This window comes from Telopea speciosissima, chromosome 3 (assembly GCF_018873765.1).
Source record: "Telopea speciosissima isolate NSW1024214 ecotype Mountain lineage chromosome 3, Tspe_v1, whole genome shotgun sequence".
Classification (NCBI taxonomy): domain Eukaryota; kingdom Viridiplantae; phylum Streptophyta; class Magnoliopsida; order Proteales; family Proteaceae; genus Telopea; species Telopea speciosissima.
In genome coordinates, this window is record NC_057918.1 from 60,143,382 (window position 1) to 60,161,386 (window position 18,005).

Below are 18,005 nucleotides of genomic sequence, written 5' to 3' on the forward strand. Positions count from 1 at the left end.
GTTACCATCCCATTGTCTAAATTCATAGATCAAAATTGTTTAACCAATCCAAATTGTTAGGACTTGAGAAAAATTATGGAAAATAATTTAGGTTTATGTGTCCATCAAACCCAATTTAAACAATTTAATAATAAATAATTCTACATTGATTTAATTGGTGTTGGATTATCCCAAGGTAATGCCTTAAATTGTTCGCAACTAGGGACAAAGCTAGACACTTTGTTCACATCATTATCGCATTGTGTGTTTATGAAAATAATGATTCCAACACACAAATGCGAGGGTTCACAATTATGTACATCGAACTAGATCGGGTGAAAATCTTAAATGTATTACTGTTAGATATATTAAGAACTAGTTTCTCATTAATGTTTTTCGATTGGTCTCAAGGCTTGAGAGGTCTTTATCGTTGCAGTTGAGGTTACCCTAACTATATATTTGTAGTACAAAATTCATGGTATTTGTCTTTTAATGAAAGAATTGCTCAATAAGTTATCCACTTTTTGAATAAGGTAAATATCATGAGAGTGATTTGGTTGTGATTAGACAGAATTTCAGAGCTCGGTGCCATGTGTTGCAGATAGTTTACAAAAATATCAAAATATTATTATTTATTAATAATCATATTTTATAAGATTTTTTAAAGTGATTATACGTCAAATCAATAATAAAGATTCTTTGTGTAAGCTATTTCAATGGACTAGGGAAGTGACAATAATTATTTTCATACCCGTGGGTCCGTTATGCATTATTATTAAATGGAGAGATTAAATTATAAGCAAATTATTACTATGGGGATTGTTATATCTAACTTAATGTAATGTTGTCCATAAATGTCATTGTCTCTATTTAAGATATAAAGATAACTGAGTAATATTAACCAATATGATCTCACCACTTGACAAATTATATGGTACAAAATTGTCAACATTCCTAAATCTATTTTAAAAACAAAAAAAAAAAACAATAACGTGGAGAGAATGCGTCCTACAAAATCTCTCTCTGGGTTTTGAAACTTTTTGAGTGTAGAGTGTGTTATTCCACTATGTATCTCGTGCAAATGGAATTTGAGAAATTGCTAATCAACTTGTGCTCACTAAGCTGATCAAGTGTTAATTTCTTTATAGGTAGGAGATACTGAACTTGTGGTACAACAGGTAGCCCCGAGTCCCTCTTATAATGGTTAAAATCCCTAATATTGAACAAGATAAGAATCATGGTTAGAAAAGTTTTACTTGTACATCCCTATATCTCAATAAATCGGACTTTGAGAAAATCAGCATAACAGTCCCCCAATGGTTTCTAAATACACCATTGATGCATACTGAGACCAGGTCACCCAAAAACCAGCCATCCGCGTTGAGTTTAAGAATATACGGCCCGGGGTGTTCCGAACACACTAGAGTAGAGTAGGCATCACCAAAGAAGGGATCAATAACTCCTGATATCTCATTAAGTAGACTACAAAAAAACAACAAATGAATCCAAAGCGACTGCCACCCTAGCAGTTCTCAACATGACTCAAAAGTTTTTTTATTTCTTTCTTTCCTTCTTTTTTTTTTGGGGGGGGAGGGGGCGTTGAGGAAGTAAGTAATTAAAATAATTTTGTAATAATTTTCAAAGAAAAGAACACCAATTATATTTCTATAATACATAAACGAATATATATTACAAGCTAAACCATTAGATACTAACCAGTACAGGGAAGAGGAAAACTTATATTAAAGGAATAAAGAAGATGACCATGAATCAATATGTACACGCCATGAGATGCTCTTCTGTGGCATGAAGGGTGGGAAACTTGACCTTCACAGCTTCTCCGTTTATGTAAGACTCCTCAAGAAAGAATATTATAAAAAGAACATCATTATGGTCATTCTCTAAATGGTATAAATGCTTACCAGAAGCAAAGCCACCAAGGAGTTGGTACGATCGCTCAGAACCATCCATTGTGAGGCAAAAATCTTCTGAACCTGTGAAACCCAAAAAAATTTAATGCAAATGAATTAGCCAATTCCACTGATGGTCTACATAAGACAGCAACAACAATGAGATACAGAATAGGCAAAAGGTTTTATTGAAGGGGAAATCCATAAGGTGTCTACTATCTATGAATGGGACACCCAGTTGTGCCATGTGGAAGGGTGATCTGGCAATTCCAACAATTGAATATTAAGGAATGGGTTGTATTGACCATATGTCAAATTTCAAACTCAAATTTCAATCACATACCTTCCTCTTGTGGAAGGGTGACAAGCTCCAAGAGAGTCATTTAAGGTGTTATGGTCATATTCAACAGAGGCCTAGAGACGCCCCAGTAAGGAGTGTGATATGATTCCGATTGAAGGAGCTAAAAGAGCTAGGGGCAGGACTAAAATGACCATAGGAGAAGTGGTAACATGCATAGTCTAGGTCTTGTTCCAAGTATGACTTCAGATAAAGCCTATCGGAGGGCAAGGATCCATGTAGCAGACTGCACCATTTAGCTAAGACTCTCCTGAAGTGCTGGGCTGTACCTCTTTCCTGCTACTATCTTTCATCTCTCATCTTTCATCTTTCATATTTCCATCTCTCATCTTTTCATCTCCCATTTTCCATCTCTCATCTTTTCATCTCCCATTTTCCATCTTTCATCTTGCATTTTTTTATTTATTTCTCATCTCTCATTTGTCATTTGTCATTTTTCATATCTCATCTCTCTCCCCATCTTTTAGTTACCTTTTTTTGGTTAGAACTCTGTTTTCTCTAATTTATTTTACTTGGATGTTGGGATAAGGCTGAGTTTGTTATTATTGTTGTTGTTGGGCCGCATTGACTGCATGTCAAATTTCAGACTCAATTTTCAATCACATACATTCCTCATGTGGAAGGGTGATGTGGCGATTCCGACCATTGAATATTAGGGAATGGGCTGTATTGACCACATGTCAAATTTCAGACTCAAATTTCAATCACATAAATTCCTCGTGCATTGACATGCACCCTCTTAGTAGTCTAAGCATTCAGATGCACCCTCATGGCCTCATGTAGTCCTGGATTTTGGAATTTCTTTATTTAGCCACTTGGCCAACTCTGTCTGGGCTGAAATTTGAGCTATGAGCAGTGGACCTTGGGATCTATCTGTCAAAAAAATTTCAGCCCTATCTAACTAGTCATTTGGAAGGGCTAGGTGCCCGTCATATACTCGCTCCCTGTAATAAAATAAGGTTGGGAAAATTTGTTCTTTACATGAGAAACATTTTTGCCCTGAAAGATGATCCACTCTTTAGCATTTGAAGTTATCATTAGGAGGCTCAGCATACTTTTAAGAAATCCTATATAGTTTTTACCCCATTAGGAAACTAATCCTATATAGTTTTTACCCCATTAGGAAACTGTAACAGTTGTTAACAAGTTCTACAAAAGATGACCTTTCTTGCTGAAAAGTTCTTAGCTCCTAGAGAGCAAAATAAGAAGGTTTTTCAACATCACTGATACCCCCTCTTCAAAAAGGAGCATAAAACAGAAAGATAGAAAGACAGCACTCAACCATGAGAAGGCATTGAAGACGTGATCAAATGATGCCAGAGAGACAATAAGCAAAGACCGCGAAGTGGCCATCATTGACATGACCAACAGTCAGAAATTAACCGAACCTGGAATTCCATAAAAGCAAGCAGATTCCACAGGGGAGACATTGAAATGAAACAGCTGTTGAAGGGGTGAAGAAATAGGATTTCATTGTAAATTTACAGCTATTCTTGTACTCCTAGACCCATGTATACTTATTAAGTGAAACAAGACCGTGGAGCAGATAATACAAATGTGAAAAAGAAGGAATTTCCTTGCCATTTAATGCCACCACCAAAACCCATATCAAGAACTTATTACACACACCTGGAGCAGGAGCACCTGCAGTGCCTACTGAAGGAGAGAGAATGGAATGGAATAGTAATGGGATTCTAAGTCATATAGATACTAGAGTTTAGAATACCAAATAATTTCCAGAATCACAGGGATTAGAAACCTGAATCAGAATTGAAGATTCTAAATGTCTCCCTAACAACAGATCTGATATGGTCCAAAAACTGGTCAAATGATCTGTTTGTGGAGGAAAACAGTTCAGCAAAATTAAACAGCAATCCAACGGTTGGATTAAACACTGGAGAATCCCAACGGCAAAAGGAAACTCAAACCCAGACAAAAACAGAGAATTTGATAAAGGGGTTCAAGGGTTTAAATCTGAGATTAAGTAATGGACTGAAATTTATGGTTAACAACATGCTGAAACCAGAATCAGTCTTCAGAAATCAAAGACAAGAAATCAGTCTATGTGATTGAGATCATAGTTCGAGATCTCGGCGAGTTTCTCGGTTTTTTGAGAAACCGAGACGAGATGGGATACGATACAAAATAATACAAGATCTTGGCGAGATCTCGGGTTGACCCATGGAAATGACCCATCTACTATATATTTACTTACCTAACTCGACAGAACTCGGCATATATCGGATCGAGATCTCGGGTTGACCCATGGAAATGACCCATCTACTATGTATTTACTTACCTAACTCCGGACAGAACTCTTATATGCTTGTTGTGGAGCACAATATGCAACATTACAGCAACACTATGTCATGGGAAGACTATGTGACACTAGCGGGGACTGAATACTTGATTCAAAGTCATTTTATGTGATGATAGTTGTAACACTGTTAAACAGTTTGATGTATCACTTTAACATTTCTAATTCTTATTTAAGTTGTTTAGCTATTTATTGAATGTTTTGCTTGCTTTCTATTACTAAATTAAGTGTAGAGTACGGTATTTTAATACATCATCGCCTACCAACCTATGGTCCGAATTGAAACTCATATTTAGACTTTGTTTTTGCAAAATTTGATAATGTCATTGTGTTTAAATGGCCTAAAATAGGCTGCATACCAAGTTTCAGACCCAAACTAGGCCTAAAATCCACCGAGTTGAGGCTTCGAGTCGGAAAAAAAAATGCACCAATTCGGCGAGATCTCGACTCGACTAGGTTTTTCCAAGGGCCGAGTTGGTACCAAGACCGAGTTTTAGTACCTTGATTGAGATTTGGAAGTAGTTTAAAGCAAATAGTAAACTGGTCGAATGATCTGTTTGTGGAGGACAACATTCCAGCAAAATTAAACAGCAATCCAACGGTTGGATTTTAAAACACTGGAGAATCCCAACGGCAAAAGGAAACTCAAACCTAGGCAAAAACAGAGAATTCGATAAAGGGGTTCAAGGGTTTAAATCTGAGATTAAGTAATGGACTGAAATTAATGGTTAACAACATCGTGAAACCAGAATCAGTCTTCAGAAATCAAAGACAATAAATCAGTCTATGTGATTGAGATTTGGAAGTAGTTTAAAGGAAATAATACTTTTGGAATTTTGACCAAAGAGAAAGAATTTTGAAAACAGTAACAGTAACAGAACTTTGACAGAACTTAAGAGAATAGATGTTCAACAGAATACGGTTTAAAGCAAAACAGAATTTAAGTAAAGGAAGAATAAAGCATGCGCAGGAATTAAGAGAGAGATGTACTGACCTGATCATCCGAATAAAGGAGAATAAAGGAAGATAACTGATTCAGGAGTCCCACCTGAATCAGAATTGGCATCCCACCGAAGTCCTACTAAGGTTTACTGCATCCCACCGTATTGCATTGAACCTCATAAACTATGAGGCAAAAGCCAGCTTTATTCAACTCATAAATCATGGGGATGGCTGTGAAGCCTTACACTTATTTATAACCCTGGTCTGAGGCAGTTTCAAACTTAGTTAAGGAAAAACAAAACATAAATAAACTAGGAAATCCTCCTCTAATCTAGGCTGATTTGGAGGTTCCCTTAGCGGACTAGGACACTTAATAATAATAATAATAAAGAAACAAACTATTATGTTGTATTAAAAGAAATTACAAAAGGAAAATAAGTTTCAAAATACCTCTTTTGGTTTTCCTTGTTTTTGTCTCCCACAAGGTTTGAACCCTTGACCTCCCAAATGTTGCTTTTTGTAAAGCAAAGTAGTGGGAAATGTTTAGTCTCACATTGCTTATGGAAAAGAGTAGAGTATGGTTCATAGTATAATGTGAGCTACATTGGCAGTGTTTTTTGTAAGAAAAGCTCACTATGCTCTCGTCTCCAGGGGGTTCGGGTTTATTTTTAGGCACGCTTGCGTGCGTTAAGCTGAGCCAGGTCATGGCGTGGCAAGGCAAGGCCTTGGTGTGTGTGTGTTTCATTCTTTCTCCAGGCCGGACTTGAATCTGGTTTTCTTTTTGGCGACGTCGGATTCATTTTTACCGACACCATTTATCAGTGATTGAACATTGGTCAAAGCATGTTCCAAGTCAAAGTTTGTCAGAAACTAACCGACACACTTTACGCTTTGACGGGCGTTTTATCGGTGTCGGAGTTTTCTCTCACTTTACGCTTTGACCAGCGTTGAATAGAATTTTATCGGTGTCAGATCCAATAAGTGAGTGCAACAACTACTAGAAGGCCTAAGGGGTTGTTTCATCTTGGAGGTCGATTCGCAAGAACCCATACCACACTATAAGGCCGACTACGATCTTAAGGAGAGTGACCGGTGGCACGACTCAGCCCCACCAAGTGTTTGTGATTTTGTTCGTGTATAAATCTCTCCTACTATTCGTGGTTGCTACATTTCAGGCGTTAAGCATTGAGGTAAGTTTTATATTCTCAATTTCTTTGGTATTATTTCCCACAGTTCTTAAGATCGTAGTATTGAGGCTTCTCAAAGTTCATCAAGTGCTATTGTTGTTCCGGCTATGAAAATCTGAGGATAGTCTCTGATTTTGATAAGATAAAGGCAATCAATGGTTCTAATTATAAGAGTAGAAGCAAATGATAAAGTTCGCATTGAGTCAATTGGCAGTTGCATTTGCCTTGACTGAACCTCTACCGGCAAAGAGTGATGATTTTACTCTCAAGGCTAAAAGAGAGAATTGGCAAGCAGACTCTGAATTCGTTGTCAAATGAATTACACAATGTACATGCTCCTTATGAATACGCATATGCTATATGGAATGCATTGGAGAAGAAAATATGCTCGGGAGGATGCTGGTAGTAAGAAGTATGTAGTGGTTAACTTTTTAGATTTTGTCATGAAAGACTATAAATATACCTACTCAGATTGACAAGTTTCAAGCCTTAGTTGCCAAGTTGGCAAAGGAAGGCAAGGTCTTACTGATGATTTTGTGGCCAGTTCTCTTTTAGAGAAGTTGTTGGTTTCCTAGAATAACTTCAAACTCATATGAAGCATAAGAGGAAGGATTGATCACTTGACCAAATAATCATCCTAGTGAAGATTGAGTAGACCGGGAAAAAGAGAGAAAAACCTAATGGAGAGAAGAGAAATGGAGGCGAGAGTCTCCAAGAAGAACCCTAGAGGATTACCCTTCATACCATTCATTGATTTCAGTCATTGGAATGTTTCTTCAAGAGCTTCACACAAATTCAAGGGTTTTGGGCTGAGAAGAGAAAAAGAGCAAGGGATTGAGAGAAGGAAGAGGAAGAAGAAGACAGCGGAGTGCATCAGTGATTGGAAACGTCCAGTTTACAGCATCTCCAGAAGTTACCTAGTGACAGAGGTAACCCTTCAGACAATTCCCTCATTGTTGTATTTCACCATAAGTTAGATGTTTGTCAAAATGCTTATGTGAAACTTGTGATGTAATTGGGTGGGATTTGTAATTGATTGAGCTTGTAATCGGGGCAATACTATAAGCCCAGTGTTATTCATATTTGGGTGTCCAGTGGGTGTTGGACAGCTAAGGGTTATAGCTCCTTAATAGTTGTGGGCCTGTAGATGTCTAAAGGTGGGTGTTGTAGCACCCTCACAGTTGTAGCTATGTAAATTGGGGGTTATAACTCCCTGTAGTTGTAGCTGCTAAAGAGTGATAAGCATTCATTAAGCCCAAAGTGGGCATTGCTTTATGGACGTAGGCACCTTGGCCAAACCACGTAAATCTGTGTCTCTCTGGGTTATCTATTATTTGGATATTGGAGTGTGTGTTATGTAGGGTGGGTGTGCACTACTTAGTATACCTGGCCACATTGTGGTTGCCAGGTGGGTGTGCATACGATTGTGTGTGATTGGAAAAATTGGTCAGCACCAGCCAATCGTCATTACAGAACTTTCATCGTCGCCATGTCTAGCAACACAAATCTGGTCAAGGGTTCAAATTTTTTTAGGGTCACTGAATTACTCCCCTCTCAGTGACACATTGGGACCAACAAGCCCAAACCACTAAGATTATCCATGAAACATCTAAAGGAATGAGAGTAGGGCTTATGACATAATTCATGTGATGGATACCCTACCTATGTGAGAGGAGATCCCTGGAATCAGGTTCAAAGTCACCATATGATTTGTATAAAACTTCTATTTTTGGATCATTCTGGTTAGATGGGAAAATAGTACTCATCACAATGAAAGAATGATGAATTTTGTACTCTTAATCAGCCATAGCTTACAAATGTAGGGGTGTGCTAACTGTGATGCACACACTATGGGCTGACCAAAGTGGCACTTCCGGTGAGAATTTAAAGGCGAATTCTCTAAACGTCCATGATTTCGAGATGGGGACATTGCTGGATAAAAATGTCCAAATATTTAAAAGGGGCATAAAAAGGTCAAATGCTAGGATATGGATGATAAATCAGTCGGCTACACTGATGAGGAAAGGTTCAAGAAGTATAACTTCACCCGTACTCTGTAGCGTAACTTATTAGACCTAGTTTAGATTCAAGTCCAAAAGACATCTACAACGAGGCGTCCTAGTATTCTTATGCGCTCAATCACTCCGTTTTGTTTAGCCGGTATTTTGTAACTTGTGGGGAAATTGTTGCATTAAATGAATTTACGAAAGGAAAATAAGTTTCAAAATACCTCTTTTGGTTTTCCTTGTTGTTTGTCTCCCACGAAGTTTAAACCCTCGACCTCCCCAATGTTGCTTTTTGTGAAGCAAAGTAGCAAAAAATGTTTAGTACCATGTTGTTTATGGAAGAGAATAGAGTGTGGCTCATATTGTATAATAAGAACTATAAGGGTAGGGTTCTTTAGAAGAAAGGCGTTATGCTCTCTTATCTCCGGGAAGGGGGGTTCAAGGTTTATTTTCACACGCACAAGTGCAAGCTGAGCCAGGTCGTGGCGTAACTTGACATGGCACTACGCAGTGCAGCGCAGAGAGGCTTTGGTGTGTGTGGGTGTGTGTGGGTGTGTGTAGTTCCCTTTATCTCCAGACCAGACTGGAATCTGGTTTTCCTTTTGCCAACGTCAATTAATGGTGTTTGAACATCAGTCAGCGCATGTTCTAAGTCAGAGTCTGTCAGGAACCAACCGGCATGCTTTACGCTCTATCTGACGTTGACCAGAGTTTTACCAGCGTCGGATGAATGTCGTCCGATGCGTGCCCGACGGTGATCTTGCATTGCAATTCGTCCAGAATGTTTAAGGCGCCAGCAACGGCTAGTTTTCTGTGTCTTCTCTCTTAGAGAGACATCTTTTGGGCCCTTTAAATAGGTATTTTCAAGGGGCATCTCTCCTCTATAAATAAAAGACATCACAAACACTTCAGAATATATGCCAAGTGCTCTCTTGGTTTTTGCTTACTGTTTTGAGAGTTCTCTTTTTTCCATTCTGTTGAGTTTCTAGGGCAGTTTTGGCCTTATGGACTATGTTACTGTTCACGTCACTGCTGTCCTGAACAGGGGTAATTTAGTCCCCATGTTATTCTTATTGATGATTATTATAAATAGAGGGGAAGGGCCTGCAGTTAGGTATTCTATTCTAGCCACAGGCAGCCTCCCACAACTTTGGCTGTCTCTTCTCTCTTCTCTTTCCTTTCTCCTTGCCTTGGTTTGGTTGCAGGATTCTGGTTTTGTAACATCGTATCAGAGCTACTGTGATCAAATCAGGGTTTTCTCATTCTCCCTTCTGATGATTTTTTCATTTTTTTTTTAAATCCTGTGTTGTGCAGCCACCTATTGCTGCCTGTACTATGACTTAAGCCTCTGTCTCTCATCAATGGAGGACTCTAATACTGCCTACAAACCTTTTTCAAGTTGTTAAGTTGCTGATTGGGGAAGATTCAGTCGATTTCCCTCTCCTCTGCTAAAATCGACTTTCTCAGGGTTTTGCCTGAAATCGATTTCTATTCCAGAGAACCTTTCTCTTGCGCTTTTTTTTTGGAATGGCTGATTATTTGGGTGCATTGGATTTATTCTGCCTGGTTGCTGCTATTGGTTATTAGGCCTTAACAATTTATGCTTCTTCAAGAGGTATTCCTACCCTGCTCGATTTTTTTATGGTGATTTGATGATTTACTTCTTCTGGGAAGTATACCCTATAGCTGGTTCTTCATTCCAGCACTGTATTGGCTCCATATTGAACTCTACTTGCTTCTGCTATTGGATCTCCTCCTCATAGATCTTGGGTGCTGTTTCTGTCTGTTGCTGCTGCTTCTGTGCCTAGTATTTTGCTACCAGTTCTATTTTCTTGTGGTGCTTCGGTTATTATTCCTGTTGCCCATCTTTGCCTCTCTTCATTATGGATGAGATGAAGACCACTGCTCCTTTTATGGATAATGTGAACTTAACCATCACCTCTATCAAACTCAAAGGAAGTTCTAACTATTTACTGTGGGCTCAAGCTGTGAAGGTTTATATTATGGCTAAAGATAAACTCAAGTATATTATATTTGATCCCCTGCCTCTGAAGACAAAGAATACGGTGAGTAGATGAAAGAAAATGCAATCACACTTATTTGGTTGTGGAATTGTATGGAGCCCGACATTGCTGCTAATGTTATGTTACACACTACTGCTAAGGGTATATGGGATGACTTAAGGACACCTATTCTCAGGAGAAGAATATGACTCATATCTATGAGCTCTATGAGAAGTTGTTTCAACTTCAACGGTCCAACAAGTCTCTCCAGGATTACTATAGTGCCTTTAAGGGCACGATTGAAGAGTTGGATGTTTTTCGACCACTTACCATTGATATTGAGAAGCTCAAGGCCCAACGTAATGAATTCTTTGTTTCTAAATTTTTGGCTGGTTTGAATTCTGATCTGTAGACTGTGAAGGGTCACCTACTTGCTGGGGAGACAGTCCCTACTCTTGTTGATACATATTCTCGCCTTCAGTATATTGTCTCTCCTGTGAATGACTCCTCCATGAAGGACAGCTCTGCTTTTATTGCTGGTCGTGGCCATGGTAGAGGTCATGGGTCAGGGGGAGGCCATGGGTCTGGTGCTCATGGTTCTGGTACACGTGGTTCTAGAGGACAGCATACCGACCACTCTTAGCATGGAAAGCCAGAATGGGCGCACCAGTTAGCCAATCATGCAGTGTCTGATGGTGGAAATGATACAGTGACCTCTAGTGATACCATACCTGGAACCTCCTTTGGTGGTTCATCTACCAATCGTGATTATATTTCTCAGATCCTACGGCATTTACAGAATCTTGAGACATCCACTCATACATCTACTGGGGCTTCCACTTCTGCTGGTACCTTAGCTCATGCAGGTACATCTACCCTCCTTACCACTACTTTTACTCCCTGGATCATTGATTCTAGGGCATCTGCTCATATGACTGGTAAGTGGTAAGTCTTCTCTGTTTACTTCATTTACCACCTATGATACTTCCATGTCTGTTATTCTTGCTAATGGCTCTTCTACCCCTGTTTCTGGTCATGGTATAGTGTCCCCTACCACCTACATCAATCTTTCCTCTGTTTTGCATGTTCCTCAATTTCCTTTAAGTTCACTTTATGTTAGTCAGTTAACAAAGGCTTTTAATTGCTCTGTAACTTTTTTCCCTTCTCATTGTGTTTTCCAGGATCTTCACACGAGGAAGACGATTGGTGGAGGGCGTGAAAAGGATGGACTGTACTACCTCAACGGTGCTGCCCCGACTTCTTCTGCTGCTGCCCATACCGTTGGTGGTGTAACTCCCTTCCGATGGCATTGTTGGTTAGGTCATTTGTCTTTGTCTAGGTTAAAACTCTTGTTTCCTAGTTTTAAGTCTTTGTCTAGCTTAGAATGTGAGGCCTGCAAGTTGGGAAAGCACTATCGTGCTTATTCCCTTCTCGTTCTGTGGCTCATAGTACGTCTTTATTTTCTTTAGTCTGTTCAGACATTTGGGGTCCTTGTCAAGTTAAGAATAAACATGGTTTTATGTATTATGTGACTTGTGGATGATTATTGTCATCTCACTTGGTTGTACCTCTTGAAGGATCGTTCTGATTTCTTATCTGTTTTTTAAAAATTTTATAATGAAATCAAGACTCAATTTGGAATCCCCATTAAAGTTTTTCGATCTGAAAATGCTTTGGAATATGTGCAACGAGATATTTCTGCTTTTTGTGCTGCTCGTGGGATGATTCATCAAACCAGCTGGTCATACAACCCACAACAAAATGGGGTGGCGGAGCGCAAAAATAGACATTTGTTAGAGGTAGCTCGTGCTATTAAGTTACATATGCATGTTCCTAAAAGTTTTTTTGGTGTGATGCGGTTTTAACTGCCTATTATTTGATTAATCGCAAGCCGTCTTCCATTCTTGCCGATAAGTCTCCGTTTTTCGTTATTTTTCCTACCTTACCCCTATTTTCGTTACCTTCTCGTGTATTTGATTGTGCACTCTCATCTTGATAAGTTGTCTCCTCAGTCCACTAAGTGTGTTCTTCTGGATTATCCTCGGACTCAAAAAGGCTACAAGTGTTATGATCCGGTTACCCAGAAGTATTTTGTGAGTATTGATGTCACCTTCTTTGAGAGTACTTCCTTTTTCTCTCCCCAGGTATCTTCCTCTAGGGATGAGTAGACCACTTCTTCCACTCCTGAGTCTCCTCCTCTTCCCACCTTAGTTCCATTCACACCCCCTTTACAGATATATCAGCAATGGAACAAATCGGTGCCATTCAGTGAAGTGTCTACTGCACCAGCTGCTTTACCTCCTGCACCATCTTCTTTCTCTGGTGTAGCTCCAAGTCCTACTTTATATGATGACTTACCAGTTGCCAAGCATAAAGGTACACGTTCCTGTACTCTAAAGTCTATGGTTATGTATCTTATAGATCAGTTTGTTTCCTTGTCTCATCTCCCTCCTTATATTCATCAGTTTGCATTGTCTCTCTCTACTAATCCTATTCCTAAAAATCATACTAAAGCTCTTCAACTCCCTGGCTGGAAAGCCGCCATGGATATTGAAATGGACGCTCTTTTGACCCGTAACACCTGGAGTTTGGTAGAATTACCTCCTAGTAAGGACTTGGTTAACTGTCACTGGATTTATATTGTTAAGTACCATCCTGATGGATCTGTTGACAGCTGAAAGCCCGTCTAGTTGCCAAAGGGTATACTAAGACTTATGGAGTTGATTCCTGCGAGACGTTCTCTTCTGTTAACAAAACAATTAATGTGTAATTGCTTGAATGATCAATGTGATCAAGCAAGCCTTGTATTTATCATAGTTATTAAGGCGACGCCAAGGCGTCCTGGCGGTTTTGGAGGGTCAAGGCGTTTAGGCGCCTTAGTGGAAAGGCGTTATTTCATTATTTTATTATATTTTTTGCATTTTATTCTATTTTCTATAGTTTTATTGGTTTTGTGTATATGATTTTCTTACACTGCGATACACCGAATCATTTAAAAACAAAACAAATTTAAAATATGTAGAGTTTTATTCTATTTCTTATATTTTCATAGGCTTGTATACATTATTTCTGTATATTGTGTTACATGGAATCACCTAAGCCAAACAAAAATGAAAAAAAAAAAACGAAAGTCTTCACTCTCACTGTCTCACCCATAACCAAAAGAGAAAGAAAGAAAACCTGTGAAAGAGAAAAGGAGAAAAAGAAGCAGAGGCGAGAGCGACTATCGCGACTCCCTCAGACCTCACTCCTCACTTCCTCAGTCCCTCTCAGTCCCCATCCTCGACCGGCGTCCGGCGAGGCGACGACATGTCCAGCCTTGTAAGTATTGTGCTTTTTTTTCTTCTTTTCTCCTTAAAAAATCTGAACCTCTTCTAACCTCTTCACTCTCCCCTCTCCACCGACATCTCCATCTCCAACCTCAACCTCCACCAGCGTCCGGCGACATCTCCAGCCTTGAAGGTAAGTATTGTGCTTTATTTTTTTCTTTTTCCTTCTAAACCTCTATCTTCTAAAGTCTAAATCCTTTCTCTAACCATCTCCAGCCTCCACCCCCACCGGCGACATCTCCAGCTTCCACGGGAAGTGTTGTGCCTTTTTTTTTCCTTCTTCTAAAGTCTCCCTTTTCTTCTAACCTTCTCTGTGTTTCTTCCTTTTGCAGCGGTGACCTTTTACATCTTCCGGCACCGCTGTTTCCTTTACTCCGGCATTCCGGCCAGCAGCAAGTGTCCTTTTTTTTCGGTTTCAGTTCTTCACTTCTTCCGGCCAGCAGCACTTCTTTATTTCTTCAGGCCACTGGCCGGTGGCTTTGGCAGCTGCATTTTTTCCTTTTATTCTTCTAGCTTCTTCCTCTTCTTTGTTCCGTGTCTGACCATCTTCTATTTTTTTTTATTTTTCTTATTCTCGTATACCTTATTCTTTTATGGCTGGCTTCTACTAGTGGTGGCCGGTGGCTTTGGCTGCTGCCGGAGTGGCTGTTGCTGTAATTTCTGTGATTCAATGTAAATTGTGCATTCCTTGGTATAATTTATGAAATGCATCTGTTATTGTAAGTTATGCAACTATTTATTCTGTGATTATGTGAGTTTATAATTCTAACATCATGTGAGTGAGTAATAATGTGATTCATTGATTTTGTAATTGTGATTCACTGATTTTGTAATTCTATGATTATGCTATTTTGCAATTCCTTGATTATATACTTCAATTCTTTCATATTTATTTAGTATATAAGTAGAATTATATAAAAATTAATATGCTATTTGTGCCTAATAAAATGGTTATATAAAAAAAGAACACTAAAACGCCTTGTTCGCCAAGGCGACACCTTGCGGCCGCCCTATCGCCAAGGCGCTTAGGAAGGCCCTCAAACGCCATGGTCGCCTTGCCGCCTTGATAACTATGGTATTTATAATATCAAAGAGTACATGAGAAAGATAGAAATACCCCTAGCTTAGCCGCCTTTACTAGGCAGTACATAAAACAAAAAATAAACCCCAAGAAGGACCACAATACCCCCCACGGTATTCTGGTGTACATTATTCAACACTCCCCATCAAGTTGGAGCAAAAATGTCAATCATGCCCAACTTGGATAAATTAGGAAGAAACATCTTTCCAGGCAGTCCCTTGGTGAATATATCAGCAAGCTAATAAGTAGACATCACAAAAGGAGCACAAATCAGCCCTTCTTCCAATTTTTCCTTGCTAAAATGCCTATCCACTTCAACGTGCTTGGTACAATCATGTTGTACCGGATTATGTCCAATGCTGATTGCAGCCTTGTTGTCACAGTACAATATCATAGGGAGACAGATAGGAACACCAAGGTCATGTAGCAATCTTTTCAGCCAGACCAACTCACAAATGCCTTGTGCCATAGCACGAAATTCTGCTTCAACACTAGAATAAGCCACCATATTCGGCTTCTTGCTACGCCAAGTAACAAGATTGCCACCTACAAAAGAACAATACCCAGAGATAGACTTGCAATCCGGAGAACCAGCCCAATCAACATCAATGTATGCCACTATCCGTAGGTGATTATGAGGAGACGTGAGAACGCCTTTACCTGTAGCTAACTTGAAGCAGTGAAGAATACGAAGAATAGCCTTCATGTGGGAAGAGTAGGGATCATGCATAAACTAACTCACAGTACTCACAGCAACAGCAATGTCAGGACGAGCGTGTGAGAGATAAATCAACTTTGCCACTAGTCTTTGGTACCGACCTTTATCAACAGGATCACCCTCCTTTTCTCTAAGGCGAACATTAGCATCCATAGGAGTTCTGAAGGGTAACATCCTAGCAAACCAAATTCAATCAATAAATCTAGGACATACTTCCTTTGGAAGAGAAAGATGCCCTTAGAAGATCTGGTAACTTCAATCCCAAGAAAATACCTTAGCTTTCCTATATCCTTGATCTCAAACTTCTGTCCAAGAAATGTCTTCAAATGGCTGATCTCATCACCATAATTGTCAGTGACCACAATATCATCAACGTAGACTTATGAGAAAGTGATGTTTTCACCAACCTCTTTATAAAAAGAGTGTAATCAGCATTACTCTGCTTGTAGCCCAGAAAAATCATGGCCTTGTGACCGGCCCGACCATGCTCAAGGTGACTGCTTCAGCCCATAAAGTGCACGCTTCAATCTACACATTTTGCCTTGGTTTTTGTCACAAGAGAACCCAGGTGAAATGTCCATATACACCTCCTCATCAAGCACTCCATTGAGAAAAGCATTCTTTACATCCAGCTACTGTAAATCCCATCAAAGATTGTCTACACAAGATAACAGAACTCGGACAGTATTCAGCTTTGCAACAGGGGCAAAGGTATCCTGGTAATCAGTCCCATATGTCTAAGTAAACCCTTTTGCCACGAGTCGTGCCTTATAACTATCCACAGTTCCATCCACCTTCTGTTTCACTACAAACACCCACTTGCATCCAACAGTCCTTTTCCCTGGTGGAAGAATCACAAGCTCCCACGTGTCATTTTTTTTCAAGGCTTCCATTTCTTCCATCATTGCTGCCTTTCACTTTCCATTAGAAAAAGCTTCCTGCCAATTTAGAGGAATACGAACAGAAGAAAGAAAAGAAACAAAAGCACGAAAAGATGGAGAAGGGAATCATAAGAAACAACATGAGATATAGAGTGTTGGGTGCAAGCTCTAACACCTTTGCGAACAGCAATAGGTAAGTCAAGAGAAGAAGTATTACCAAGTGGAGAAGTAGGTTTTGGATCTGGGGTTCGCAACTGGTGGGTACTTGTGTTATAGTGGATTGAAGCTGCTTATGTCTGGTTCTGCTCTTTGCATAAACCTTCAAATTTGATGCATCAATCCTCCACTGAAATTCACCAATGGTTTTCTGAACTAGAGTGATCTCCCCCTGAGCAGAAACTTCAATAATCTCCCCCTGAAGAAGAGGAAGGGACCAGAGCAAGAACATCCCCCTGTATAGGAACATCTCCTCTTGAGGAAAAGGGAGGAACAAAAGCAGGAGGAGCAGGAATAGGAGCAGACTTATCATGCACATCCCTAAGGGGGATCTATGGTCAACACATCTTCACTGGAACTCTCCCCGTAAAGAGGTGGGGACGAATAATAGGAGAGAGTCTCATGAAAGACCACATCCATACTGACCATGGTACGTCGGGTAGGAGGATAATAGCACTTGTACCCCTTTTTAGTAGCAGAATAACCTAAGAAAATGCAGCAGAGACTACAGGGCTCAAGTTTACCAGGGGATTTCGTATCCCTAGCATAACAAACACAGCCAAACACCTTTGGGGGAACAATAAAGAAAGAAGAGCCATGTAAGAGCTCAACAGGGGACTTGGAGCCAAGAACCCGAGTAAGCAGCCTATTAATTAAATAGGCCGCAATGAGGACAGCATCCCCCCAATAAAAGGATGGAACATGTCGAGCAAACATAAGTGCTCTAGCCACCTCCAAGAGATGGCGATTTTTTCTCTCAGCCACACCATTGTGAGCTGGAGTATCAACACAGCTGGTCTGATGGAGAATCCCATGGGCAGCAAGGTATTTTTGGAACCGACCTTCCATATACTCTGTCCCATTGCCACTTCTCAAGACTTTGAGAGTGGCATTAAATTGGGTCTGAACCATCTTATGAAAACAAGAAAAAATCTCATTTTTTGTGTGCATCAGGTAGACCCAAGTGGATCTAGAATAACAGTCTATGAATGTGACAAACCACCGATGACCAGAAATAGAGACTTTACAACTAGGACCCCACACATCAGCATGAACTAAGTAAAATAGGAAAGAACTT

General features: G+C 39.7%; 1 protein-coding gene and 1 long non-coding RNA gene across 2 annotated transcripts in view; both read right to left on the reverse strand.

Annotated features, from left to right (window-relative positions):
- Nucleotides 1-1,614: 1,614 nt before the first annotated feature.
- Nucleotides 1,615-18,005, reverse strand: part of LOC122656823 — a 44,160-nt gene continuing 27,769 nt past the window's right edge. The window contains exon 3 of the mRNA XM_043851483.1: nucleotides 1,615-1,973. Within this exon, the coding sequence (XP_043707418.1) occupies nucleotides 1,750-1,973 (224 nt within the window). The 3' untranslated portion in view covers nucleotides 1,615-1,749. The remainder of the gene's footprint in view (nucleotides 1,974-18,005) is intronic.
- On the reverse strand, nucleotides 3,229-3,477 carry LOC122656824. Its single transcript, XR_006332177.1, has 2 exons — nucleotides 3,376-3,477; nucleotides 3,229-3,341 (listed from the first exon to the last, which is right to left on the reverse strand). It is a non-coding gene; the product is annotated as an uncharacterized LOC122656824 (long non-coding RNA).